Raw genomic sequence first — 26,687 nt, forward strand, 5'->3', positions numbered from 1 at the left:
ATTCTCCTTCAGCTCTGGTTTGTGGATGGGATAGCATATAAAGAGCGGAAGATTTTTGTCTCCCGCCGCCCACTGCCCACTCACCCCCCACCCCCGCCGCATTTACATTTCCTGCTACCGATTTCCTAAATGAAGCTATCCCTGCCACATCCGCCCCATAGCCAGTTTCCCAACACTGCATCCTTGGCTGCCTCCCACCCAGGCACGTGTGCACGGTGTGGTTTCTGCCCTGCCCCCTCCCCCATTCACTGGAACAGATGCGCTCCGAGTGACTGTTGTGACTTCTTAGACCCAGCTCCACAGCCCGCCCCCATTCTGATGCAAATATCTTTAGGCATCTTGGAAAGAAGGATTAGCCCTGGTTGTGTCCTCCTGCAGCCTCCACGCGCCTTGTTGCCACCCGCATTGTTGGCCTTCTGAATCCCGTGGTCTGGGCAGCGTCTGAATGCCTCCTTTGTCCAGACACATTGCCAGAAACCAAACCGGGGAGTCTGTTCTCAAGGCCGGGTGCTCTGTCCCAGGAATAACTTAATCGCCTCCGGCCTCCACTGAGCACCCTCTGACAGGGCTTCCTGGGTTGTGCAGGACACAGATGGAGAATGGCAACTGGGGTCTGTCACAGTACTTGTTCCCCAAATCAGGTGCCTTCTCTGCCAGCATGTTTACTGAGACCTGGGGCTCTCTCCACCCCTGCTCCACAGCCTTTCACACAAAGGGTTGAAAACCCACAGCATCTGATCGTGCGGTGAAAATTGGGGAGTCTGGATGATGCATTAAATCCGCTGACACAGATACGCAAGCTTCTTAGAGACATTTGCACACACAGATGGGAGTCTCTCTCTCTCTCTCTCTCTGTCTCGCTAATGCACATATGCTCTATTTTAACTAGGTCATTGTTCTTGTTAGGTGCTGCCCTGTTGGTTCCCTCCCATAGGGACCCTGTATGCAGCAGAACAAACACTGCCCAGTCCTGTGCTATCCTCATAATGGCCCACATACTGGAGCCCACAGATGCAGCCATGTGTGGAGAAATAGACTGGTAGGCTGTTCTCCAGAAGAGCAGTGGGCGGACTCAAACCACCAGCCTTCCAGTTAATAGCCATGAGCCTTAACCATGTGTACCACCCAGGGACGGTGGACATGTAACTATCGCAGTTTCTTCCCGTACACATCTCCTGCCATAGCAAACTGCATGAACAACCGGACAGTGAATCATGAAGACTGGGGAAGATGCATTTGAATGGTGATGTCGGTGAAGAATACTGAAAGTACCGCACACAGACTGTCAGAAGAACACACGGATCTGACCTGGAAGAAGTACTTACCAGAATGCTCCCTAGCTGTGGGCATGGCAAGACTTCATCTCACAGACTCTGGACATTTTATCAAGAGAGACCAAAAGTAAACGTTTAGAAAATGATGATGGCCACACATGTACAAATATGCTTGGTGCATGAATGTATGGAATGTTTTAAGAGCTGTAAGAGGCCCCCCCCCCAATAAAATGATTTAGAGAGAGAGAGAGAAACACCAGTCCCTGGGAAAGGACTTCCTATTGGTAGAGAGCCAATGAAAATGGCGACGACCCGGAGGAGATGGGTTGAAAGGGTGGCTTTACCTGTGGGCTCACCGGTTGTGAGGATGGCATAGTGTTCCCTTCCGTGTTGCGGAGGGCTGATAGGAAGCCAAACTGATGGAATGGCACCTAACCCTAACACCTTCGTAACGTCTCGGACTCTGGGAGAAAGCGATTCCAGGATTGCATAAAGTTGATATCTAAATATGGTAGCCAGAAACTTACATTGAAGTCCAGCTCATATCCTTTGGTCTAAACATTTTATGGTGTTTAATTCGACAACGTTAGCACTCACAAACAGGCATATGTGTTTTACCTGAAGAGCAATGTGGTTCTCTTTGGCCCCTAACATTGTATTAGAACTTCAACTACTTTTTTATGGTTCCCAAATTACTAAGGTTTAGTCCTTACTCAAAGAAAGCTTATTCCTCTTTTTGTGCTGCATATTGCTGACATTGCATTTTTGTCCCCCCCCCCCCCCCACCTATTTCTTTTAGGAAAGCATGCCTCAGACGCCTCCCTTTTCAGCTATGTTTGACAGCAGTGGTTACAACCGAAACCTCTACCCGTCGTCGTCGGCTGAGGACAGCTGTGGAGGGTTGTATTACCATGACAACAACCTCCTCTCCGGATCTCTGGAAGCACTCATCCAGCACTTAGTTCCAAATGTGGATTACTATCCAGATGTAGGTATCGTGTTCCATAGACACTGCCGAATTACATGTAGGTCGCTGGAATTGTTGTCATAAGAAGTTGTGCAGTGGTGGTGTCGAGAGCCTCTAGAGGGAGTGGCCGCCAGGGTATGGATCAGATGTGGTTGTCTGAATATCATGATGCGTTTCCAGGCAGCTAGCACCATATGAAAGAAGTCAGACGGCCCCTAAAGGAAGTGCCTTATATTTGTATTTGGGGAGCCCTGGTGGCGTAGTGGTTATGAGCTGGGTTGCTAGTTGTAAGGTCAGCAGTTCAATGTCACTAGCCGCTCCGCAGGAGAAAGATGGGGCTGTCGACTCCAGTCTCGGAAACTCACAAGGGCAGTTCTACCCTGTCCTGTATAGTCACTGCGTCCACATCGACTCGATGGCATATTTATTGTTCCTTAGAGAACAGTTAATCCTCTTAGAATGTTGAATTCTTGAGTTGCGTCCCTAAGGCTATCATTGAAGACAGCGACATTAGCCAGGGAAGGTAGGGACATAGAAGAGAGAACAGGGCTTGTATCGAGAAACAGCTCTTTGAAGTTTGAGCATATTCATTAACAGGTTCACATATGTCTTACTGCGCTAGCCTACATTTGTTTAGTTAGGATAACTATAGTTGGACTTTTTGCACTAAAGTGTATAAAGATGTTTCAAGATAGTTGTACTCATTTCCTCAAACTTGACAATATTTCTGAGGTTAAAGGTGGGGGAGGCAGGGGTGCAATTCAGAGTGTTGAGTTATTTGTACCTGGTCTTCCTCCCAGGGTGCACCCTCAAACATGGTGTTCTGTCTCCGGGGCAGGCGGCTGCGGCTCTCTTTTTCCCTCCCTGGTGCTTCGGGTGCCCTTGTGGAGTTGAGCATTACAGTGTGAGGCCTTTTAGTAAGCAGCTGGCTGCTGATAATGTCCCAAAAAGACATCCGGATGTCACACTTGTATTTTTGCATTCGGATAGTAATGGCGGCCTTGCCCCCTAACTGTCCATGATGTTCCTGACGGGCTTACCTCTCTTCTGTGTGTGATTTGGTACTCAGCATTTTCGAGTCTGTTGCCAGGCAGGACAACCTTGCAATCAAAGTAAAAAGAACCCCTTGTTCAGTCCTGTTAAGTGTTTATGTGCTACTTATGGCGCCTAAGGAAAAATAAGTAAATAAAGCCCCATGGAATTTCTCTTTTCATTGGGAGTCTGAAACTCATCTAACCAATAAGCACGGCTTCATTACTGGCTTCTGGATAGACAGGGTGGTTAAAGAAAAGTATACAGTGTTTTATTATGCTTTCTCACGTGGCTGGACCTCTGTCTGAGCCAGCGAACAGATGACCGGAAAGCCTGCCTATGGAGTGTTTGAACACAAACACGCCAGTGTGTTACTCTGGCCACCCTGGAAACGTTTCCTTTTGTTTTGAGGGGGAGGGGTTTCCATTGATCTCCCATCATCTTTGGACCAGAAGCAGACTGTATGGGTCTATATTTCAGTTAGATGTGTCTCTTTGGGCCGAATTCCATTCGACTTCACCAGAGCGAGTTACATGTTCTGGTCTGTGGGCTCCCCGAGGATGGGCGTGGAAAAGTGCGCCGCGCAATTGCAGGCGCCAGACTTGTCCTGCACATTGGTTATTTTTAGGGTGGCTGAATGGAAAAGAGCAGAGAGTAAAGGACATCTACATCTTGAGCTGCTGTGTTTTTTTAAATATGCTTTTCATTAGTCTGCACCATTCTGAAACTGCAGCCTCTTCTCTTCGCTCGAGAGAATGTAACAAAGTAAGAGACACGGGAGATTAGAACGAGGGGGGATTCCCTTCAGAGCCAATCTAACCGCGATCACTCTTTTTCTCTTGCCACAGAGGACGTACATATTCACCTTCCTACTCAGTTCTCGGTTATTTATGCATCCATCTGAGCTAATGGCCAAGGTTTGCCACCTATGTGTTGAACACCAGAGATCAAGTGATCCTAGCAATGATAAGGTAATGAAACTTTTTGAATATTGCAGGGTTGTTGGTTTTGCCCCCTCTGTTAAGCTTAGTAACGCCATGGCTTAGTTTTGCAATGTCCGGTCCTCTAAGCAACCCTTGTATATCTAATCCATCTCTCTTCCAGCCTAGGCGGGTGTAAGTAGTTTGTGGCTGCTAGCTTAAACAGGCTGGCAGTTTGAGCATACCCAAGGGCACTGTGAAAGAAAGGCCTGGCAAATTCTCTCCAAAATGGCTGTAGCCAAGGAAACTCTGTGGAGCAGTTCTATTCTGTGACCAATTTCCATGGTTGGGGCTGATTCAGTAGCAGTGAACCACGCAAAGGGAGTGAGGAATGCGCACTGGGCTTCAAAAAGTTCATGACAAATGGAATGAGAAGATAGTGAAATTGTCCCCCAAACTCGTTGACCCCCTCCTTGGATTATAAAACCTTGATCCTGCCTCAATTATGACACTTGGCGTTGCCAATGAAGCCACTGGGAGGCTGGAACTCTGTTAGACCCAAACTGCACTAGAAATCTCTCGGTGGTGTTGTTGTTTATTGTTTCCTTGATGTAGAGCAGGGATCAGACAGCACTGAATTCGATTTGCTTTTTCTCCCTAGAACCAGATAAGAAAAATTGCACCTAAAATCCTTCAACTCCTGACGGAATGGACGGAGACCTTTCCTTACGACTTTCGGGATGAACGAGTAATGAGAAACTTAAAAGATCTGGCTCACCGGATAACGAGTGGCGAGGAGGTTGGTAACCTGTGCTGAGCCCACAGCACTTGAATTCCCAGGCCAAGTCTTGGTGGGAAATGAGGCTGGATTTTGCATCAGCTTCTCCACTGTTTGCTTTCTGCTTTGCCTTCTGGCGAGTTCTCTGTGTAACAGATTGGTCTGTCTGGCATGTCAAATGGGGATGATTCTATCTTCCTACTTCAAAGGGCTATGATCTCAAATTATAAGTGATTAATTTAGGGTATGTTCATGTCAATTCCTGCCCAAGAGTCATGTTGTAAGCGTGTTTTGCTTTTACTCTACTTACATCTTTCTTTCTTAATAAGGTTTGGACACAGATAGTTAAATAACGGCACCATTCACTCATCGCCTTGTGTACGGTGCATTGGTGGCTTGTGTACGGTGCGTTGCTGCACTGGTATTGTGAATACTGGCAGGGTCACCCAGGGTGGGCAGGTCTCATGACACTGACTCAGCAGGACTTAACCGCAGTGCAGTTAGATAACATACATAAAATAGATAACATATTTGTGTGCTAATACATAATAAATCACATATTCTAAATCCACTGCCCTTGAGTCGATTCTAACTCATAGCGGCCCTATAGGACAGAGTAGAACTGCCCCTATGGGATTTTAAGACTGAAACTCTTTGTGGGAGTGGAAAGCTTCATCTTTTTCCCATGGAGCTGCTGGTGGTTTGGAACTGTTGACTTGTGGTTAGCAATCCATGTAACCTCTCTGCCACCAGAGCTCCTTAAATCATATATTAGTAAGTCAGAAATACAAATACTCATAGAGTCTCTAGTTTAAGCCAAGGTCAAAACAAATATACTGATCTTGAGAGCCAGTCGGGCTCTGTGATTGGTGTGTGAACTCTAACGAATGGGCAGACACAGTTGGACAGATGACGGGATCTCGAAAAGTTTGTGGGAAAATGGAATGAAAAGGCTATGGAGTTTTTGCATAAGTCTATCAGAAAAACAGAAAGCTTTCTTCAGGGAGCTGAATTCGATGGGATTTAAAAACTGTCTTATAAGGGACATTGCCCATCGGCCATATAATAAGGTCACAGAAAGTGCTCCTTAAAGTGTTCACGAAAAGTTCCCCTTGATAAGAGCTGAGGCCAGAAGATGAATGCATAATCTGGCAAAGGTGATTCCTCTGGGGAGGAGAAGACAAAAAGAAAATGATCCTGGCGCGGAAGTTGACTCCTGGCTAGCACTGAGAATATCTTGCGATGGAAAACAAGTCTCTGAGCTAATCTTCCATAAATATCACTTCCTTCAACGGAGCCTTTGATAAGCGCTAACTCGCTGTAACAAAGTCAAGGTTATCCTCTTTGAAGCAGGCCTGGAGGGCTGGTATTCTGTGTTGAGGCTTGTTGGGCAAGGATGTCTTTGTAGTTTCTGTGCTGCTGCTGAGCTCCTCGGCGCAGCTACTTCAGCACGGGTGCAACATCATTCCATGAAAAGGAGATGAAGCATTTGGCAGTGGCAATGATGTCCTGTTTCGTTGGTCTTAGGAATGCGTTTTCTCAATTGGAATAATCTTCATTTAAGAGCTCACCCTTGCCGTGGTGTGTCTTCAAGACGATGTAACAAGACGCGCTCTCTATTCGTTTTATTCGTTTTGCGTCTTGTGAATGCACCTTAATGCCACTTCCACCTGCCATAGAGAGAGAGAGAGAGAGAGAGAGAGAGAGACAAAGAGAAGGGGAAACAACCAGGCCAAAATCATACATAAAATTAGTGGTCGAAAAATTTCCAGTTGGCTTCGCTGTCTGATGTCTTAGCGCATGATTGCTCTCTTACAACATGATATTTAACCCTGGTGCCCAAGGCAGCCATTATTTCTACAAGGCTAAATGAGTGGGTTCCTGAGTCATTTTGCAAGTTAGGACTGTTATAATCATCGTGCGTGTTTGCCAACTGCAGATTCCAGCCGGGCGTAAGGGGCCAGGTTTCTTCCTCACAGAGGAGATGGAAGGACAACAAGAAAGAAGGAGAGACACAGTGGCTGTCACAACAGGCTCCAACCTAAGAACAGTTGTGAGGCTGGTGCAGGACCGGGCAGTGTTTTGTCCTGTTGAAGATAGGGCCACTGTGACTCAGAACCGACTCGACGGCACCTCGCAACAACACCTCTTGAAGTGGTTGCACGTCCAGCAATTCTTTTCAGTGCAGTGACTCTGCCTACGGCTTCTTCTGCCTATGGCTTGATGATCCCTGCAGTGTTCGCTATTTTGCCCCAGAAATACTTCAGGATTGCCACTCCAGGCCCGGGTTTCTTACTCACTTCAACTGAAGAAAAATACTGGGCTTGTGCTTCCCTTGCTATTTTCTAACTCTAGGTCCCTGCACACTTCATGCTACACCTCTACCGTGTCCTCTTGAGCTGCCCTTCGAAAGCTTCTGCTCGGCGCTTTTCCTGACTTCAGCCTGTTAAGAACTGTCCTCTTTTTTCGCTGCCCCTCTGTTTTACCAAGCACGATGTCCTTCTCCGGGGACTGTTTCCATTTCCTTTTTCTGACAGCTGGTCTCTCCTGACAACATGTCCAAAGGTGACGTGCAGTAAGAACGCAATGATGCGGAAAGAAATCCAAGCTGCGCTGAAGCCACAGGTGAAAACCAAGGCTCCAGGATTTGACAGAGAACCAACCGAGGTGTTTCAGTAGACAAGTGCAGCGCGAGAGGTCCTCAGTCATCGGTGCCAAGGGGTTTGAAAGAGCGCTCCCTGGCCAACTGGAGGATTCGTGATTATGGCCCTTGCAAAGACAGAGGATCCAACACACTGAGGAAATTATCGAACAGTATGATTAGTATCACATGTAAATAGAATTTTACCAGAGATAATTCAAAGATAGTTCCAGTGGGGCATCAACAGGAACTTCCAGAAATTCAAACTGGATTCAGAAGAGGATGTGGAATGAGGGATGTCATTGTGAGGAGTGGGAATTTCAGAAAACGTAATTGTGCTCAGGCAGAACTTTTACGTTGGTCAAGCGGCCGTTCCAGTAGAACATGGGGTTACTGCATGGTTTCACATTTGCAAAGGTTGTGTCCTTTCATCAGGGTATTCACCCTTTAAGCTGCTCAGCTGATTTGAGAAGCTGGGCCGTGTGCAGAAGACCATAGCTTTAGGATTAGAGGAAGCCCATCAACAGCCTGCGATATGCAGGTGACACAATCTCGCTTGATGAAAGGGCGTGAACTCCGTACTTACTGCTGAAGAGCAAATGGCAAAGACCCCAGCCCTCAGGAGGGATTAGACTTCAATATAATGAACACAAATCCTCCTAACTGCACCAAGAAGAGGACTTCCAAAGGTCCGTGGAAAATTTCTCTTATTTTCAGATTCCATTTTCCAGGAAATGTTGGAAGCCCCCCTCATAAACAATATCAAGATAAACAGAGGAAAAACTGAAGTGGTCAAGGATTTCATTTTCCTTAGATCCCCGATCAACGCCCAGGGAAGCAGCAGCAGCCATGCATTCAAAGGATGCATCGTTTGGGGTAAATTAGCTACAAAAGCCCTCTTGCAGGTATTAAGAAGCCAAGATGCCCCTATGCGGACTCCAGGACACCTGCTGTGATTGCTGCTGCTGCTGCTGCTGCTGTTCAGGGAGTTCTGACTCGCGGCACCCTGTGCATACCAGAAGAGCACACTGCTCCCAGGCCAGCACCGCCCTCACATGCTTCTGTGCTAGGGCCCAGAGTGGTAGCCCTTGTGTCCACCCATCTCTTGAGGGTCTTCCTCTGTGTCACGGACCCTTGATCGAACATGATTTCTCTCTCCTTGATTTCCCCATTTCTATAAATTCTAGAGGGATCTGCCTTCTGTGTATGTCCCTTTGAGTTTTACAGTTGGGCGGTAAATGCTTGGCCTGGGTTCTCAGCTCAGCAGGCTTCTTCTCTCCGACAGGTTTAAGTGTGTCTCCTTGTCTCCTCGGGGAAGCTCTTCCTGCTGATGCAAAGTCGATCTTGCCCCACCCCCATGCTGGCTTTCACCACTAGGACACAGCTTCTTTTGCAGTGCCCTGCACTTAGTAATGAGAGACTTATTGATGGTCCCCGCCCCTCCTCGCCCCCCTCTGTACTTCTGGCTGTGCTTCTGTGCTTTCCTTGCATTCCACCGATTCCCTAGCTCGGCACACCGTAGACACCCAGCAGTATTTGGACCGATGAATGAATGAATGAATGAATGAATGAATGAATGACTAGACGATAGGATAAACACAGGAACAAACCGATGAATCACTCATTAGAACCGGAAAAACCTATTTCCATCCCCTGGCAGGAGTGTGGGCTTGAGGTGGGACTTGTTGCTTCTTGCTGGGGACTTTCGGGATTTGTTTTTGGCACTGCGTGAATCCAGGTGCACCCTGTATATAATTTAGTCAGGTTCTTCTGAATTTGCTATTCCTGTGCCACATAATTTGGCTTAATAACCCCCTCCCCCTCCCCCTGCCGGGCTTTGCCTAAAATGAAGTGGTTTATGAGGACTTGCCTGCAAGAAACATAAGATAATACTAATGATGGAATGACATGACGAATGACCACAGTGGGTGGAATGCACTTTTCTCTTCCTTATGGGGCTGCTCTTTGTAATAAGAGCTTCTATCTTTATTTGCCAGGTAATTACTGCCACTGGCATTTGAAGTTATAAAAAAGAATAAGTGCATATTTAGCAATGCATGACTCGGTGAAGAAGCACGCTTAACAACATGAAGCGTGGTTCGCTAATGAAATCAGATGTCAGCAAGAGACTTAAAGAGGTCTCACCCATTCTCGTTTTCTCTCTCCAACACACACCACCACCACCACCACCACCACCACCACCACCACCACCCTGGTTCTTGGCTATCATTTGAATAGCTGAGCCCTCGCAACATAGTCGTTACTTGCTGGCTGGCTGCACACTGCAAAGTCTGCAGTTGGAAACCACCAGCTGCTCCCAGGAGAAAGACAAGACTTTCTACTCCCATAGAGTTCCAGTCCCAGGGACAGTGCTAGCCCGTCGTAGCGGGTCACTGTGAGTCGGAATCGACTTGACGGCTGAGTGCGGTTTGGTTTGCTCCGGCACATTTCCCCTAGCAGTTTGCTGCTGTTTCTGCCCACTCACAGCTTCTTGGGAGTTGATTGCTTGAGTGCATTCCCTCTGTGTCCTCCCTGAGAAAAGCAAGGTGCTGAGGGAGAAGCAGTCCCTGGATGGTGCAAACAGGAAGTGCTTGACTACCAGCTGCAAAGTCGATCGTTCGAATCCACCCAGAGGGACCTTGGAAGCAGACCTGGGGCTCTGCTTCCGAAAGGTCCCAGCAGCTCTCTGCTGCATGCTTGGTTTCTCCATGAGCTGCAATCGACCTGGCAGCAGCCACGGCAAAGAGCAGAATAAAAGCCTTTGTCCCCCTGTGCTACATGTTCTGTACAGAGAGCACTAGTCTCCCCACTTTGCAGCTTATCAGGATCATCTGGACAGTATTGACATAAGTGGGACCTTCAGAAAGTTGGAGGGTGGGGAATTCTATCTTTTAGTTCCGTTTTCCATGAATGTATTATTAAAAGCCCCTCCTGTTAATACCTAGGCTGCGCCCCAGACCAGTGATATCAGAATGGGGATGGGGAGCCTGCTGCCTGTCCTCATTTACCTGTCTTACTCACTACTTCTCAGCGACTACCCTCAAGTAGCTGTGAAAAGCTTGTTTGTTTTTTGGCAAGTCTGGATCCTGCATCTAGCTTGTTATTTGACCTCTGACTTGGGTCAGCGGTCTGCCGTATTACCTGTCAGTCCTGGAAGTTATCAGCAGCCGCAAATCTACCTTACTACCTACCTTGGATTCATGCACACCTGTGGCCAGAAGCCTGCCATCTGACCTGCCGATCGTGGGTCCCTCAGCCCTATAGCCTTGAGGGTCAGGAGAAGCCTTCAACCTGACATCTGGTCCACCGACTTAGAACTTGTCTACCTCTGCCAGGCCATTTCCTTGATGTAAACCCCTCTCTCTCTCCCTTTGACGTAAAGGAGACACTTCACTGGTTTGCTTCTCTGGAAGACCGTAAGACAGGTAACAAGGGCTACAAATGATCAGTAGTGCAGGAGCACAGGCAATCAGAGATCATTTCAGTTTCTCAGGCTGCTCTCTTGCCCATAGGGAAGTAATCCTATTATTTAGTCTCAGATCACCTATCTCTATGGCACTCGGTAAACAGACTCCCCAGACCCCTTTACTTGGGCAAATACCCCACTTCGAAATCTTTTAAAATATTCAGATGAAAATTAAGTGACTCAATGTTTTCTTGCATACTAAAAAAAGGGTTAGCCATATCTGCACCATCTTGGCTCTTGAAAACATTATGAAGATAAACTGACCCATTCCATTGAGGGAGATATCTTCCTTCCTATCGAGGAAAAAATGTTCTTTTCACTCAAAAGCCACTAACAACTTATTTAAAAACCTCATCCATTGCCCTAGACTTCATCAGTGGTTCCAAGCACCTTATCATCCTGACTCCTTGCATCCTTCCTTTCTTCCTAGGATCCCAGGGAAAATACATTTGCCAGGAATGTGTACTTCTTGTCATACAAAAAGCTTTCTCTCTGAATTATTGCACAGCAATCTGGTTGCCTGTCACACCCCACCCCACACTCCAATAATTATTTTGTTGGAAACAATCAAATGAAATTCTTAGATAGAAAATTCAGAAATTTTCTCTTTAAAACTTACTATAGAAGATAATTCCTATTTTGGAAATGGTGATGGTAACATGTACAAATGTGATTGACACAATCGATGTATGGATTGTTAGAAGAGCCCCAATAAAGTGATTGTTTTCAAATAAAATAAGAAGATAATCCCCCTAGCCATGTCAAACGATGGTTAGTCAGGTATTAAGATAACAACAGAGGCAAGTTGCTTTTGTAAACAGACTTTAGTAACTGTGAACTTCACTTTCATACACTGCACTTTTGGTTCTGGATGGCACTTGCTGTAAGTAAACCACCTTCGTGAAAGCCTTCATGTTGAGTATACTGGGAATATATGCATAATTTTAATAACGCAGCTCTGACTCAAGTCCATTTATTGGAGATAAGGGACTGGTTATAACTCAAAGTGTGGAAAATAAAAGAGGTGGAGGAATAAGAGCGAGGGATTTTTAAGTAGTCCTCAACTCAAATATGAGCAACTTGACATTCCAAAGAGGCATTTTTCTTGAGTGATAAGCATATTATCAAATAGACAGCATCTTTTAACCTGGTATGTGGAGGATAATGGTTTTGGAAACCCAACTTCTTTAAGCACGTAGGCATTTCATAAGTGATTGTATAGTTGCTGTATAGTTGTATAGGCACTGTGTCTGCCACTGTGTCTACGGCAGTACCAAACCCACTGCCATTGGGTCGAGTCTGACCCTGCACAGGTAATTCTCTATGGGGACAAATAGCTTCATCTTTCTCTTGGAGTAGTTGGTAGGTTTGGAATGCAGACATGAGTTAGCTGTCCAACGTTTACCCGACAGAGATGAACAGGGAAATGTCTTCCAGTGGGCCGGTTTAAGTGCTCAGTGGAGTATCCAAACAAGTGGAGAAGAAAAGGAGGGAGGCTCATTATGTTGTTTTGTTTGTTCATTCCTGAAATTTGACTCTGGGAGAATTAACCATTACTAGATGTTGCTGTCAGTTTGCTTGGCTTCAGTATGCAAATGCCTGTTCGTTTGGCATCTCATAACATTTGGTAATATGGTCAGGTAAACTAATGTGTCCCTGTTAAATGTATATGTGTGTTTATGCTTTTGTGTACTTTTTATTCCTGGTAAGGTGTTATTTGATTTCCAGATGACTGATCTCAGACAATTATGTTGCCATGTCTTTCGAATAGCTGATTAAGGTGTGGAGCGCACACCTAAGCCTTGTAACGTTCACTGACCACCACCTGTGCCATCACTTTGTGGTTCTCTGGTGGCTGCATGTTGCTCCCATGCTGCACGTTGTGCCACTGGTCTTCTCGATACAGCAGGGTCACCCCGATGGACAGGTTTCAGCAATTCTCAGACCAAAATAGACTAGAAAGACAGGCCTGGCAATCTACTTCTAAAAAGTAGCCAAAGGATTGCCTTATGGCTCAGAACAGAATATTGTCCACTGTAGTGCTGGATGATGAGCCCCTTAGGTTGGGTGAGAAAGTGTTCAAAACACATGGTGGCTGAAACAGTGGACCCTGACAGACCTAGGACAGGGAGGGTGGCGCAGGACATGGCAGCATTTCGTTCTGTTGTACGTGGGGTCATCGTGGGTCAGCCAACTTGACCATGACTAACAACAATAAATTCACTGTGTCTGCCATCCCGTGGTGCTATTAACCTCAGGACCGCATTGTCAGGAGAACTCGGCCTGACTCAGCCTGTTTGCCTCTGTCTGTGAGCACTGCCCCCGACCCAAAAGGAACCTTTGTGGTTTGTTTGTCAACGTCTGTCTCTAACTCATTCACTGCCACCCAGCCGATTCCAACTCACAGGGGGCTTGTAGGACAGAATAGAACTGCCTCCTGGGGTTTCCAAGACTAACATTTTCTGGGAATAGAAAGCCTCATCCTTTTTCCTGTAGAGCGGCTGGTCGGTTTGAACTGCTGGCCTTGTGGGTTTGCATCCCAATACCTAACCCACTACACCACCAAGCCTCCTTCCATGTCTGTGCTTGTTAGGGGAAAACACAGTAGCCCCCATAACCTATATCATGGTTACTATAGCTTTGGAAAGAGGCCCTGTGGTCTTAGAGGCTGTTCCACTATGGACTGCCGACTGAAAGGCCAGTAGTTTGAACCTCCCAGTTGCTGGTTAGGAGGAAGATGAGCTGCCTGCCCCATATTCACACAGCCGTGAAAATCAGCAGGTGAAGTTTTGCTCCGTGCTGTAGAGGAGAGAGTTGTTGTTTTAATGGAGCCTTGGAATTGACTGGCTATGGAGTCTTTTCTTTGACTTTAGAGGTGTTTTTAAAGGTAAATGGCTACTGCTTACCCAGAATATCTGCAGTGCTTTTCAAAAGTCGTCTGTCTGGAGGGTTGTGATGACAGCAAAGTAAAGTAGCAAGTCCAGTGACAGCTGGTCATCGCATTACTCAGGCAAGTGCCATGGGGGAAGAGTTTGACCGTGAATATTCGTCTTGGCTCATGACTTCACAAGAAGTGGGTGTGAGCCAAATAGACATCAGATGACAAGCTATCTGCTCTTTCTTTATGGCAATGCATGAACTTCCTAACTGTGCAAGTCAGGCAGGTGGCTGGGTGGGGGTGGCAGGGCTAGGAAGTAAAGGTGGTCTGACCCAACCATGTCCTTGGACTAGTGGGATTGGGATTTATAGGATTGGAGAGGTGAAGAAGATTACCTTAAAAACATTTGGGGAAACAAACAAACATTTGGAAATGACTATTCTGACATGATATGAATGCATCTTACCTCACCAAAAATAAACGGATACATTTCTAAATTGGCCCAGAGAAAATTTAGTTATATATAATTCTCATTATACTTGATTTCTGCAGTCCAAAACCCAAACCAAACTCACTGCCAATGAATCAATTCTGACTCAACATGACCCTGTCGGACACAGTAGAACTCTTCTTTTGGGCTTCCAAGACGAAATCTTTACGGCAGCAGACAGCCTCTTCTTTCTCCCCAGGAGTGACTGGTGGGTTCAAACCACTGACCTTGGGGTTAGCAGCTCACTGTAGCCTCCTACTCCACTACTGGCTAGTGAATCTAAACCATCCTTATAATGTGTTCACGGTCAAAGCTGAACCAAGGCATCTCTTTTAAACCATTCGTGCTGGGTTGAATCCTGTTCTAACTGCTGTGGACCCCATGGCAGTTCTCTTATATCAGGGCACAGGAGTTGGGACTACAAAGCGATACACCCCGACGCGCAGCGGCGCTCGACTCTCATCCCGTGTTTCTGCCCTGGCAGGCGTATCGCAAGAATGTGCAACAGATGATCCAGTGTCTGCTCCGCAAGCTTGCTGCCCTCAGCCAGTACGAGGAAGTCCTGGCAAAGATCAGCGCCACCGCCACGGACCGACTCACGGTTCTCAGGACCAAGCCACAGGTCGTTCAACGGGACATCATTACCATCTGCAGCGACCCTTACACTTTGGCCCAGCAGCTGACTCACATAGAACTGGTAAGGCGGTTATCATTCTGGCCCTTTACCATAAACTCCAGATTTGGTTTGCTTTGGCAACCAGTGTGGTTGTCAGCAATCATGGCCAGGGTCAAGGTGAGAGTGATCCACACGGGAAATAATCTACATGGCAGTTGGAACGTGTATTTAGATATGTGAGTGCAACACTTCTGGAAGCTCTGTGAATACGCTGTAAAACAAATGTGAAGCAAGACCACAGACAAGACCTGAAGAGCAAAGAGCTTGTGTTGACTTTCCTCGTTTTACCCCTCCCATTATTCCCTCAGCCAGTTTCTTCAAGTCCAGATCCACTAATGATGGCAACCCTAGTGTGTCAGGGAAAGAGTGGGTTCCCAAGAGTTTGCAGGGGCTGGGGTTTTTTTTTGGTAAGTAGCTTCTCAGGCCTTTCTGTAGAGGGGCCTCTGGGTGGATTTGAACCTCAGACCTTATGGTCAACAGCCGACGATGTTATCTGCACCACTCAGGAACTCCTATTATTCCCTCATTCACGCATTATTTCAGTACCTCGTGCAGCACTGACCAAAGCAGAAAAGTGCCCCTGCCCATCATTTTCAAAGGTGATGAAAATATTGGGGTTAAGGATTGATTTTATAAGCCTTTTATAAGGACGCTAGCAGTCAATAGAGGAAGTTGTCTGTTCTGTTCCCAATTTCTCTTAATCCTATTGACCTTCTGGTTTGGGTTTCAGGAGAGGCTTAATTATATTGGGCCAGAAGAATTCGTTCAAGCATTTGTACAGAAGGACCCGTTGGACAATGACAAGGTAAAGCCTATCAGTCTACTTGCAGGTAACTCCAGAACTAGAAATGGAAGTCCTTAAGAGTCAGAGCTGTTCTGTTCCAGGTTTTAAATGTCTGATTCATTGCTATTTCTTCTCTTGAGGAAGGTTTCCAAGTAGCTTTACGATATTCTTACCCCATAGCCAGCATTTAGCCTCTCCTTGCCCCTCACTGGGAAATGTAATGTCTTCCGCAACAAGTAGAGGCAGGCATTTGTGGCGACGAAAGCAGGAGATGAAAGCATACTGGCTTTAGCAGATTAAGTCGGCAAGAAAGAGACTGTCCTGCACGTGATTCAGTACTAGCAGGGCAGTGAGACTGGACGCACATCCAGCTTGCTAAGCAAGGGGCTTTACTGCTGGCCTCTTGTTTGAAAGTGAAGCCCACGTGTTAGGAACATAATACCAGGTTTAGACTTAATGCCAGCTTATATACATAAGAACTCTTTTCCTAGCCACTTCTAGAAGCATGCTGAGTCGTCAGGCAGATTGCATCACCTACTGGTGAAAGGTCCTTTCTGCGAGTGGGGCCACAGCTGTCTTCCTGCCTTCCAACGGTTTCCCCAAAGACAGGAAGTGAAGCAAGCATTTTGCAATAGGAGACTAGTGGAGAAAGGAAGGAAGGAAAGAGGGCTGGCATGAACCCATCTAAGCCTGGCCTTCCACTTCTTGCTAAGGTTCAGTCTTTGTGCTTTGAACAGTCAATCACCCACTGGATAAAATCTGTGATGTTGGAGACATTCATTGCTCTACCATGGAGGATGAGGGCACGGTGCCTCACACGCTGCTGGGGAAATTCCATCATCCTTTCCTTGCCCTTGTCCCAGCAACTTCTTGACGCCCTCTCACCGTTTCCTCCTGTGATGTCCTAAGACTACATTTAGTCCCCTCCACACTTAGGCCTCCTTGCAGCGGTGACCAGCAGTCGGTGTTCCGTTTATGAGTCAAGATAGTTTTTAAAAGCTGACAGAAATCCTTCAGCCCCGACAAAATAATAATTTATAAATTATCAAGGGTTCGTGAGGGAATGGGCAGCGAGGAGGGAGTGGGGAAAATGAGGAGCTGATGCCAGGGGCTTAAGTGGAGAGCAAATGTTTTGACAATGATGAGGGTGACGCATGTACAATTGGTGTATGTATGGATTGTGATAAGAGTTGTATGAGCCCCTAATAAAACGATTAAAAAAAAGAAAAATCCTTCAGCCCAGGTGCCTGTGTATTGCGTTTCTGAGGACAGAGGGTCAGTTCGCTTCCTGAGCGGGCAGGGCACCTTTACAGTGATGCCCGATTGCGTGTCCAGACGTCAGGGATTCCCCCACAACAGGGAGTACCTGTGGCTTCTGTGAGGAAAAGGGGGTCCGAGGGAGCGTTTCTAATCCACAGACTGAGAATAAAGGCCTGTGTGTGACAGAAGTAGAGCCTGATGGGTGGCATTTCTTCAACTCATGTTCCCATGGTGTTTTCTTTGCAGACTTGCTACAGCGACCGGAAGAAAACACGGAATCTAGAAGCCTATGTAGAGTGGTTTAACCGCCTCAGCTACTTGGTTGCTACAGAAATCTGCATGGTGAGACAATGACTTTTCTCAGTGTCCCCTCTGACAGTGTTTTCCCATGCTGATTGTGTAGCTGCTGGGCCGACATGTCAGATAACTGCCCTCTTTTTTGGGGTCTCTCTTCCTGGGCAGCCGGTAAAGAAGAAGCACCGTGCAAGAATGATTGAGTATTTCATTGACGTCGCTCGGGAGTGTTTCAACATCGGCAACTTTAACTCTCTGATGGCGATTATCTGTGAGTGTTTTCCAGAAATTCCATACCCTTTACTTTCATGGAGTCTGTGCCATGGAGCCATTGCGAATTTGTAAAGTGGTAGGGTTTGAGTAACGACAATTGTGCCACTTACGTCCTGAGTTTTATGGGAACATTGTTCTTGATAGGTGCTGTCGTCAGTTCTGACTCTTAGTGATCACGCGCACGCAGAATCAACCCCTTCGCGGTTGTGTGTCATGCTGACAATTGTTGCTTATGTTTGAGCCCATTGTTGCATGCAGTCCCTGTCAGTACAGCTCATTTGGGGTCTAGCTCTTTCTCACGGACCTTCACTAAACCAAGACAAAGCCCCTTCCTAGGGACTGTCCGTTTTTGATAGCATGCCCTCAGTCTACCAGCATCACCATTCTCGCTTCTAAGGAGATTCCTGGCTGGACTTCTTCTGTTGGTCCACAGTGCTGTCCATATGATTCACCAGCACCGAAATTCATCAGGAATGGTTTCAGTAGCCAAAATGGGAGAAGAATGTCCAGTCTCTCTTCGTTTGCCAGTGTGCAGAATTCCTGGAATAGTTTTAGTCCATGTATTTTCTGGTGGATATTTATAAAAGCTTCTAAGCGAGTCATTTTTCCAAATAAGCAGTTTCTAAAGAGTGGGTGGTTTCTGTGCCGAGCACCATAGAGATGCATGATCTGAGGCTACATGACAGGATGGCGTCCCTATGGACAAGAGCGGCCTGACCAGTAGAAACGTGCTCCGACTCCCTGTGCTCCTTGGTTCTGCTCACCTGCAGACAGTGTTACCCTGAAGACAAAGGTCTACACCAGAGGGTTCTTACTGCCAGTGGCCATGGTTTTTCCATTCATTTTAATATTATCTGACAGGGGGGTCAGGGCCGGGTTGGCCAGTATGTCTTGGTTTTCCCACATTTGCCCACTGTCTTGTCATAATTACTGGTATTGAACCTTAGTTTAGACGATCAGTTATGTGGCCATTCTGCACGTGGTAGGTGCTCAGTAAACATTTTGATAAAGTCAAGGTCAACTTGAAGCCCCTAAAAGCATCAAATCTGTCTCCGTCATCTCACTGTGGTAAACTCCCTCCATCATTTCCTGTGTCTGTGTCATTTCTCCTCATGAGAAAAGGCCGCCTGAGTTTTAGCTGTCCTTACCTGGCTCAAACCCCAAACGAAATGGTTTTACTGCCTTCGAGCCACTTCTGCCTCGCGGTGACCCTGTTGGACAGACGCGCGCTCCTCCAGGGGCTTCCTGAGGCCGGGAAGCCAGACAGCAGTAGACTGAGAGGATGGCGAGACGCTGTCTTGTGTACTTTGACCCTGTTATCAGGAGGGAATTGTCCCTGGAAAAGGTCATCATGCTTGGAAAGGGGAGGGGCAGTGAAAAAGAGGAAGGTCGTCAAAGAGATGGATGGACACAGTGGCCGCACAGTGGGCATAATCCTAACAGCCGTGAGGATGGCGCGGGTTAGGTGGTACTTCCTTGTCATATCTGGAGTGGCACCTAAGCACAAACCCGGAGGCATGGCCTAGGCTCGTGGTTGGTGTGTGAAATATATACCAGGGACTTCCAGAAGAATAAACGTATCTTGGAAAAAGTTTAGGCAGAATGCTTCTTGGAAGGGAAGGTGGCAAGTCTGTTTGTCGTGTGATTTTGAACATGCTGTCAGGAGGGACTAGTCCCTGGAGAAGGTCCAAATGCTGTGTACAGTAGAGGGTCACTGGAAAAACGGAGGCTCTCGATGAGATGGGTGGACACAGTGAATGCAGCAACGCCACTGAACGTAGACCTAGTGGAAGGACACGGGACCATACTCTGTCAAAATGCCCCCAGTTGTACGCTCTGTGTGCCCTGTGATGTGCATTTTATATCAGTTAAGTTTCTTTTCAAAAAAAGAAGAAGAAAAAGAATTTTATGATAGTTCTTAAAATACTAATGTCAGTGTGTGAGCTTACCACATGGGATCATTTAGGCTGGTACAGGATCTTGCCTGTGTCCCCATGGCTGCACTCAGACTGTAATAGAAGCGCACAAGGGTTTGCGGGGTTATGACACAAAGCTCAAACTGTGTTCTGTCCGGCCCTTTAAAGGCCCATTGCTGACCTCTGCTCAGAGTAGGTGGGAGCAGAGTGCTCATTATTTGCAAGCGTGGAGGGAATTGGCGAGAAAAGCATACCAGACCTCTGAGTTTCTAACGCATCATTAATGTTTAGAAATTTTAGTATCACTAACGAGCACCCCGTAAGAATGTTAGTTAGAAAGGCTGTCCTAGTCCTGTGTTTCATGTTTGTTTTTTCCACCCCTCCCTTCTATTTCTGCATGGGAAGCTGGCATGAATATGAGCCCCGTCTCTCGACTAAAGAAAACTTGGGCCAAAGTGAAGACTGCCAAGTTTGACATCCTTGAGGTATGTGAGGCTGGTATTTTGCTGTGAAGTAACATTTTACAGTGGGATATGGAGTTCTTAAATGTGATCTGGGCGCCCGGATGGCGTAGCAGTTACGTGTGGGGCTGCTAACTGCAAGGTCAGCAGTTTGAAACCACCAGCCGCTCCGAGGGAGAAAGACGGGGCTTTCTACTCCCCTAAAGAGTGACAGTCCCAGAACTCACAGGGGCAGTTCTACCCTGTCCTATCGAGTTGCTATGAGTTGGCATTGACTCGACGACCGTGGATTTTGGTTACATGTGATCTGTCCCCTTAGTGCACCTATGGCAGACCCAGGGGAAGAAAAGATGGGTGAGAATTGGGGAAAGAAACCAGGATGTGGACTAGTCATTTTAGTCCACAGGTTTCCATTGGGGAGGGGTCCGTCGACTGGAGGAACCATGATGTGTTATATGTTGGTCCCATCACATTGCATGTGGGGATTGACTCTGGGCTGTGAACAAATGAGCACTTGACTTTCTTGGGGACCTCCTGGCCCTGTTTCTCTCTGGGGTCCCTGGGCAGCAGTTCCTCAGCCCAGAGAGAAATGTCACTCACCATTTTCTCAACCTCTCAACCTCTTTGCCGACCTGTGGGAAAAGGCCTTCCCCCGCCTCTTTCTGAGGGTTGTAAAATGTGGGCAAAGAGATCTGTGTTTGGATCATGCTCAGTAATATATTTACTCACAAAGAATGCACCCACATACATATCTCACCCACGTATAAACTCAGCATAGCGCAATTATGAAAGTAGTGGGGGTGGTGCGGAGTAGGAATTTGCTGAGCATTTGGCAAAAACCCCCACAAATTACTTGCATAAAAATGTGATTTTACCTTGATGTGCTGGTATTTTTCATCTCTCATGAAGATAAGAAAAGATTCTTTCCCAAGTAGTCTCTCAAATTAATAATTATTATTACGTGTATTGTGTGGTATAGTATGTATTCATATTGTCTAATAAATTTCATTTCTCTCGTGGAAGCAATATGTCTTAGTTATTTGTGAATGATTGGCTACAAAATACAAAGAACAAGTTTACTAAAGAGCGTTGTTCATGGTTAACCATCAACTGGCTCCGTGATGAAACTAGTCAGGTTCCGAATGCTGGAGTTGGACTATTAGTTACCAGTTTCAGGTGTAATATCAATAGTTACCCTGGACGGGATTTCATCTAGGCTTAACATTAGTGAACAGGGACATCAGGTTATATGAGGAAGGCAAAACTCAAGAAGGGCAAACTTTGTATTCTAATGTGTTTCATGTGTATATGTGTATGGATGAGAAAGAAATCATAGCCCTGATGAGTTCTCTGACTTTGCTTGACATTTTATGTGTTGTTAAAGTGTGGTCGGGTAAACTTCCTTGCACTTGAGCACTAACCCGTTTATAATCTGTCGTGTCTACAGCATCAAATGGACCCTTCCAGCAATTTCTATAATTACCGAACAGCTCTCCGTGGGGCAGCGCAGAGGTCTTTGACTGCTCACAGTAGTCGAGAGAAGGTAAGTCCTTAAAGCAGCAGTATTCATGGTCAAGTTGGCACCTCTGCTCCATAAGAGACAGCAGTGTGGGCCCCTACACCGACGAGCTGCTTTTCCCATTTAAATCTGAGGAAGTCGATAGATTAGAGAGGTGTCATCGTTTGCTACACAGGGAAAGAGTGAGAAAGGAAATGTGGGCATCTCTCTCTCCCTTGGAAAGGACAAGGTGACTTGGCGTAGAACTTTACAAAGTCTGTTACTGTTTTATTACTGCATTACTCAAATGATTATTTTACAGTGCGTCTGAGTTGTGTTTCCAGCAATAATTAAGTCATATGTTAGGATGACTAATAGCTTTAAAGAGTAATTGACTGGCTGGAACATAGACATGTAAGCTCTACGCACGATAGCTGATTTGCTGTAACCTTTTCTCTTAAAAGAATTAACTGACCTCCCATGGTTAAGTCATTTATTTTCAGAAAGTAGGTTAGTAACTGTGGCATACTAATTGGATATGTGGGTGGCATTGAAAGTGCAGGGATGATGTCTGCGGAAGTGAAAGGTCCTTACTCCCTTTACCCTTCCTTTAAATGATTTCCTATTAATCCCAGATCTCTCAGCCGCTTGGAGCCATTAGCACTGTGGTTAGCCTGCTAACCACAAGGTCAGTGATGCAAACCCACCAGGCACTTCTAGGGAGAAAAATAAGGCTGCCTGCCCCCGTAAAGAGGTACCCTCTCAGAAACTCGACCCTGGGGAGCTTTGACAATTCAGTAACAGTAGGTTCAGAGAAGCCTCTTGATTTAAAGGGTACCTTTTGGGGGGTACTTTTCAGTGTTTTATTATCTTATAGAGGAAGGAATAAGTCCCAACATTTGAAGATCATGCTGTTTGAGAAATTAATACCTGGTTATGGTAAATGGTCCAAGGAAGGTTGCTATTCCTCTTTAGATTGTGTTGCTATTTTAATGCAAATGGTGCCATCAAGAAGCAAACCAAAATGTGGGTGAAAATCGTGACAGACCATCTCAGTCTTAGCCTCCATCCCCCAGTAAAGCTTCCCTCTTAACAACTCTTCATAAAGATCCTAACTGAAAACAAATACCGAGAGAAACTCCACTTCCAAACATAGTAAGCTTGTCCTCCAGAAAATACGAAAGGACGTTTCTGATCCTACATGCACGCTCATGTCCATAACATTTTAAAAAATATCCAAATAAGGAAACTTACCATCGGGTTAGAGAGGAGAGGAAACAGAACTAATGCCAGCTGGTGATATCACAGAATTGTTTACCAGCTTTTCCATTTTGATAACGAAATCTCAGTACCTCTGAGGCAAGGTGGAGGGAAGGTGTGATCTGAGGACACAGGCATGAAGGAAGTCCCGCTCCCCAGACCCTGTGGAGGCCGTCTTGTTATCCGCCTGGCCTCTCGGCATGGTGACCGTGAGTGTGCACTTGATAGGCTCAGCTGTCATTCCAAACTCGCTGTCACTGAGTTGGGGCCGACTCGTAGCAGCCCTGTCGGCCAGGGTCGAACTGCCCCCTGAGTTACCGAGGCTGCAGATATTTATGGGAGTAGAAAGCCCCATCTTTCTCTTTGCCTTTGAACTGCTGACCTTTCAGACCAGAGCCCAGCTCGTAACCAGGACAGCACCAGCGCTCCTGATCTGTCATTGCAGAGCTGCAGTTCATCTGATCCAAGTCATTCTGATGCCTAGACCTCCCAGTAAAGGATTGCTGAACATCGTACTGACAGACTACACGCCTCCCCTTTCGGAAGGGGTCTGAAAGCATTTGCTTGTTCCATCATATAATAACTCCTAATGGAAGTTATTTTCTAAAATGCTTCTGTGAGTGTAGATATGGACCGTAACTTGCAGTTCATAAAAACAAATGAACTCAGCTATGCAGTTGTATCTTTCACAACTAGTCCTACGGGAAAAGTATGAAAACGTTTCTGGACAAAATCCATCTTTCATTTTAAAGTGTTAGGGTTTTCTTGCAGTGAGAGGGGAATATCCCTGTTTGGAAGTAGCTTCCCGCTTTAAGCTCTTCCTGACACTTAACTAAAGTAATAAAACCTGTATAGTTTTTCACATCCCAAGAGTATGTCTCAAACAGCATATCCCTTAGCTCCTCCATATTGTAGAGCTAATAATAAATCTGTCGGCCACATAAAGTATCTCTCAATGGCTTCCAGCGCCCCCCGCCTTTTGGGTACTTGGGTGTCCAACTGATTGCATGGTTTTAAATTCTTTGACACTCTGCATCTGTTTTTGAGAATGCATTACTGCTTACTAGTGTTTATCTCTGTATGTGGAACTCATAAAACCTTTGAGGTATAGCTGCCCAGTCTCTGAATTAAGAGTATTTTCAAAAGAAATTGGAACAAATGAATACTTGAAAAGTTCCCCTACTAAAGATGCCATATCATCTCAGAGCTTCTCTAAAAGGACCCCCCCTGATAGCTTAGTGCTTAGACCTCAGCCGCTGACTCACAGGTCAGCAGATCGAGCCCACCAGCTGCTCCACCGAAGAAAGAAGTGATTGCCTGCTTCCATAAGGGTTGCAGTCTTTGAAACTCTGAGGCCATTCTACTGTATCCTACAGGGTCTCTGGGAGTCCCAGCCTACTAATAGCCGGTATATCGCACCGTGGCTCCTGGAAATCTAACGTCCTTAAAATCTCCTCAGTTTTGCTAAATGTGGATATTGGCCATGGATCTGAAGTGGATTGCCCACAAGTAAATGAGGAGGTGATGAAATCCGTGAGACTTCTTTCCCAATTCTGGGCTGTCTCCTAAGTGAGATTAATGACAGGGCTCTTCCCATAAAGGAGTGCTTCAGACATTAATATAGCATCTTGCAGACCCCAGGAATGCGAAAACCACATAACGGATACTCCTGTCCCTCAGAGCTCATAATTCAGTTAGAGGTGCATGACATGGCCTTGTGAAAAATTTAAATATTGATAGGGACAGTCAGTGATCAGCACTATAGGAAATCTCACAGATCAGAATATAGAGTAGAGCTCTGATAAAGCACTTACTTTAACACCTTCATAACATCTTGATGGTCATTTTGCCCATATCTCCTGGGTGTTGTGTGTGATGTTCCCTTTGCTGTCTTTTCAGCATATCAGTAATAGGTGCAGGCGTTCCCTTGTATGGAGCGCACTTGCTTTTGGCAGGGGTGGGCGCTTATTTAAGACCAAATCGGCTTGATTTAATTTAATCCTGATCACAACTCAACAGTTACTGCTGAGCCCATTTCAAAGGGAAGACAAGAGGCTTTTTGAATGTGTTACATGTCCAGCAGTAATTTGCAGACTTCTCAATAATATCTTAGGCTTGGTGGACCTTACAGTCTTTGTTCCACTCTAACATAGTAGCTCAAAAGCAAATGCATGTGTAAATGAGTAGCCAGTGAGGCCCTATTCTAATGAAGCTCTATGACTCTAGTTTGAGTTATGTAGAACTCCCATGCACCGCTTAGTATTGTTTTGTTTGTTTGTTTCTAGCAATATAAGAATGTAAAAATCATGCTTTTCTCCTTCACCCAAACCAAACTAACTGCCATGGTGTCAATTCTGACTCATAGCAACCCAGTCCGACAGGGCAGACTGCCCCTGTGGGTTTCTGAGACTCTTAACTCGTAACAGAAGTAGGAAGCCTCATCTTTCTCTCATGGAGCAGCTGGTGGCTTCGAACAGCAGCCCTTGCCATTAGCAGCCCAGTGTGCAGGCCCTATGCCACCAGGGCTGTACAAAAGCAATGGGCACGGGTCGATGGCCAGGGACCTCAATTGCCAGCTCCAGCCTATACCGCCAGTAAATTCTAGAGCCATATTTTATTTCTAAAGATAACTTATTTTTATTTTTATTGCTGTTGAATATATACTCAGCAAATCACATACCATACCAACTTAACGTTTACATTTCAGTGACGCTGGTTACATTCTTCAACTTGTAACTCATTCTCCCGCCTTTTCCAACTTATTCATTTCCTGGATATGTTTCCTATCTAACATTTCTAGTTACTATTGTCAAGTTAATCCCAGATTCAGTTTTCTACTCCCTGAAAGAGTTACAATGTGGGAACCCACAGGGCCAGTTCGACCCTGTCCTATACGGTCTCTATGATTCAGAATCTACTCCGTGGCAGTGAGTTACTTCAAGGGGGTACTGTTGGAGCCGTGTCTTAAACTGATGTTTGACAGAGCTTCAAGTATACTGTTAGCATTGCTACTAAAGCTGCGTAGTTCTACAGCAATGGAGAATATCTAGTAGCATTTGAAGGAGAAGTTGGCAAGTGGCTGAGATCTTTACTCTTTTAGCTTTAGAGATTTCCGCCCAACCCCAACCTAGTGACCCTCTGTAGAGTTTCCAAGGTTGTAAAGCTTTCCAAATGGAGCTAGCCTCGTTTTTTCTCCTGCAGAGTAGATGGTAGGTTTGACCTACTGACCTTCTGGTTAACTGTCCAACCTTTACACAGCAGCACCGCCAGAGTGTTTTCCAGAGATCTATGAAACGACAACAGCAACAAAATTCTGAGAACTTTATTGGTTTTCATAACTAGAGAGGAAAGTCTGAGTTTCTCTCTAGGCGTGAGCTGAGATTGTATATTTCTCTGTGAGCTAAAAACTTTTTCAGACCTCCCATTCACAGCATAGAAATACCACATGCATCACAAGCTTAGAAAAACCTACAACCTGAACTTTAAGAAATAAGACACCCCCAGTTACGTTGGACATACTGGTTGCTTTGTGACACATTTACATTCTTTAAAACCCTCTTGGCATTTGAGAGATACTGTAGCTGAGCTTTGTGCTTTGTTCATTAAGGGCTTAGCAGGATAGAGAGTCATTTCTTAGAGTTTATTATTTGAGGTTATTTACTTAACTATCATCTCATCAAACCAAAGACTTGGGGCAGGAGGCTATTACTGAAACAGCCCCATTGTATTTAATCAACCATTAATCTTAATTTACACATTTGTAAGTTGCACAATATGTGGGGGCACATCTCACCACACATTATGCAATGTTCCTCTCGG

The 26,687-nt window shown here is 45.9% G+C and overlaps 1 protein-coding gene and 1 long non-coding RNA gene across 5 annotated transcripts in view; one reads left to right on the forward strand and one right to left on the reverse strand.

The window, feature by feature from the left end:
- Positions 1–26,687, forward strand: part of RASGEF1B (RasGEF domain family member 1B) — a 757,783-nt gene that overhangs the window by 722,469 nt on the left and 8,627 nt on the right. For 3 of the 4 annotated variants that reach the window (XM_045284136.1, XM_004703225.3, XM_045284138.1), the window contains 9 exons: positions 2,074–2,262; positions 4,122–4,244; positions 4,855–4,992; positions 14,931–15,143; positions 15,853–15,927; positions 17,413–17,508; positions 17,629–17,731; positions 20,055–20,134; positions 21,558–21,653. In XM_045284136.1, coding sequence (XP_045140071.1) covers positions 2,074–2,262; positions 4,122–4,244; positions 4,855–4,992; positions 14,931–15,143; positions 15,853–15,927; positions 17,413–17,508; positions 17,629–17,731; positions 20,055–20,134; positions 21,558–21,653 — 1,113 coding nt within the window. The remainder of the gene's footprint in view (positions 1–2,073; positions 2,263–4,121; positions 4,245–4,854; positions 4,993–14,930; positions 15,144–15,852; positions 15,928–17,412; positions 17,509–17,628; positions 17,732–20,054; positions 20,135–21,557; positions 21,654–26,687) is intronic. The other variant, XM_045284137.1, reaches the window with a different exon arrangement.
- Positions 25,481–26,687, reverse strand: part of LOC123520985 — a 38,333-nt gene continuing 37,126 nt past the window's right edge. The window contains exon 4 of the long non-coding RNA XR_006679490.1: positions 25,481–26,154. This is a non-coding gene — a long non-coding RNA (uncharacterized LOC123520985). The remainder of the gene's footprint in view (positions 26,155–26,687) is intronic.

Source organism: Echinops telfairi, unplaced genomic scaffold (assembly GCF_000313985.2).
Source record: "Echinops telfairi isolate 266 unplaced genomic scaffold, ASM31398v2 ScPeMD7_7468;HRSCAF=8506_0, whole genome shotgun sequence".
In the NCBI taxonomy this organism is placed as follows: domain Eukaryota; kingdom Metazoa; phylum Chordata; class Mammalia; order Afrosoricida; family Tenrecidae; genus Echinops; species Echinops telfairi.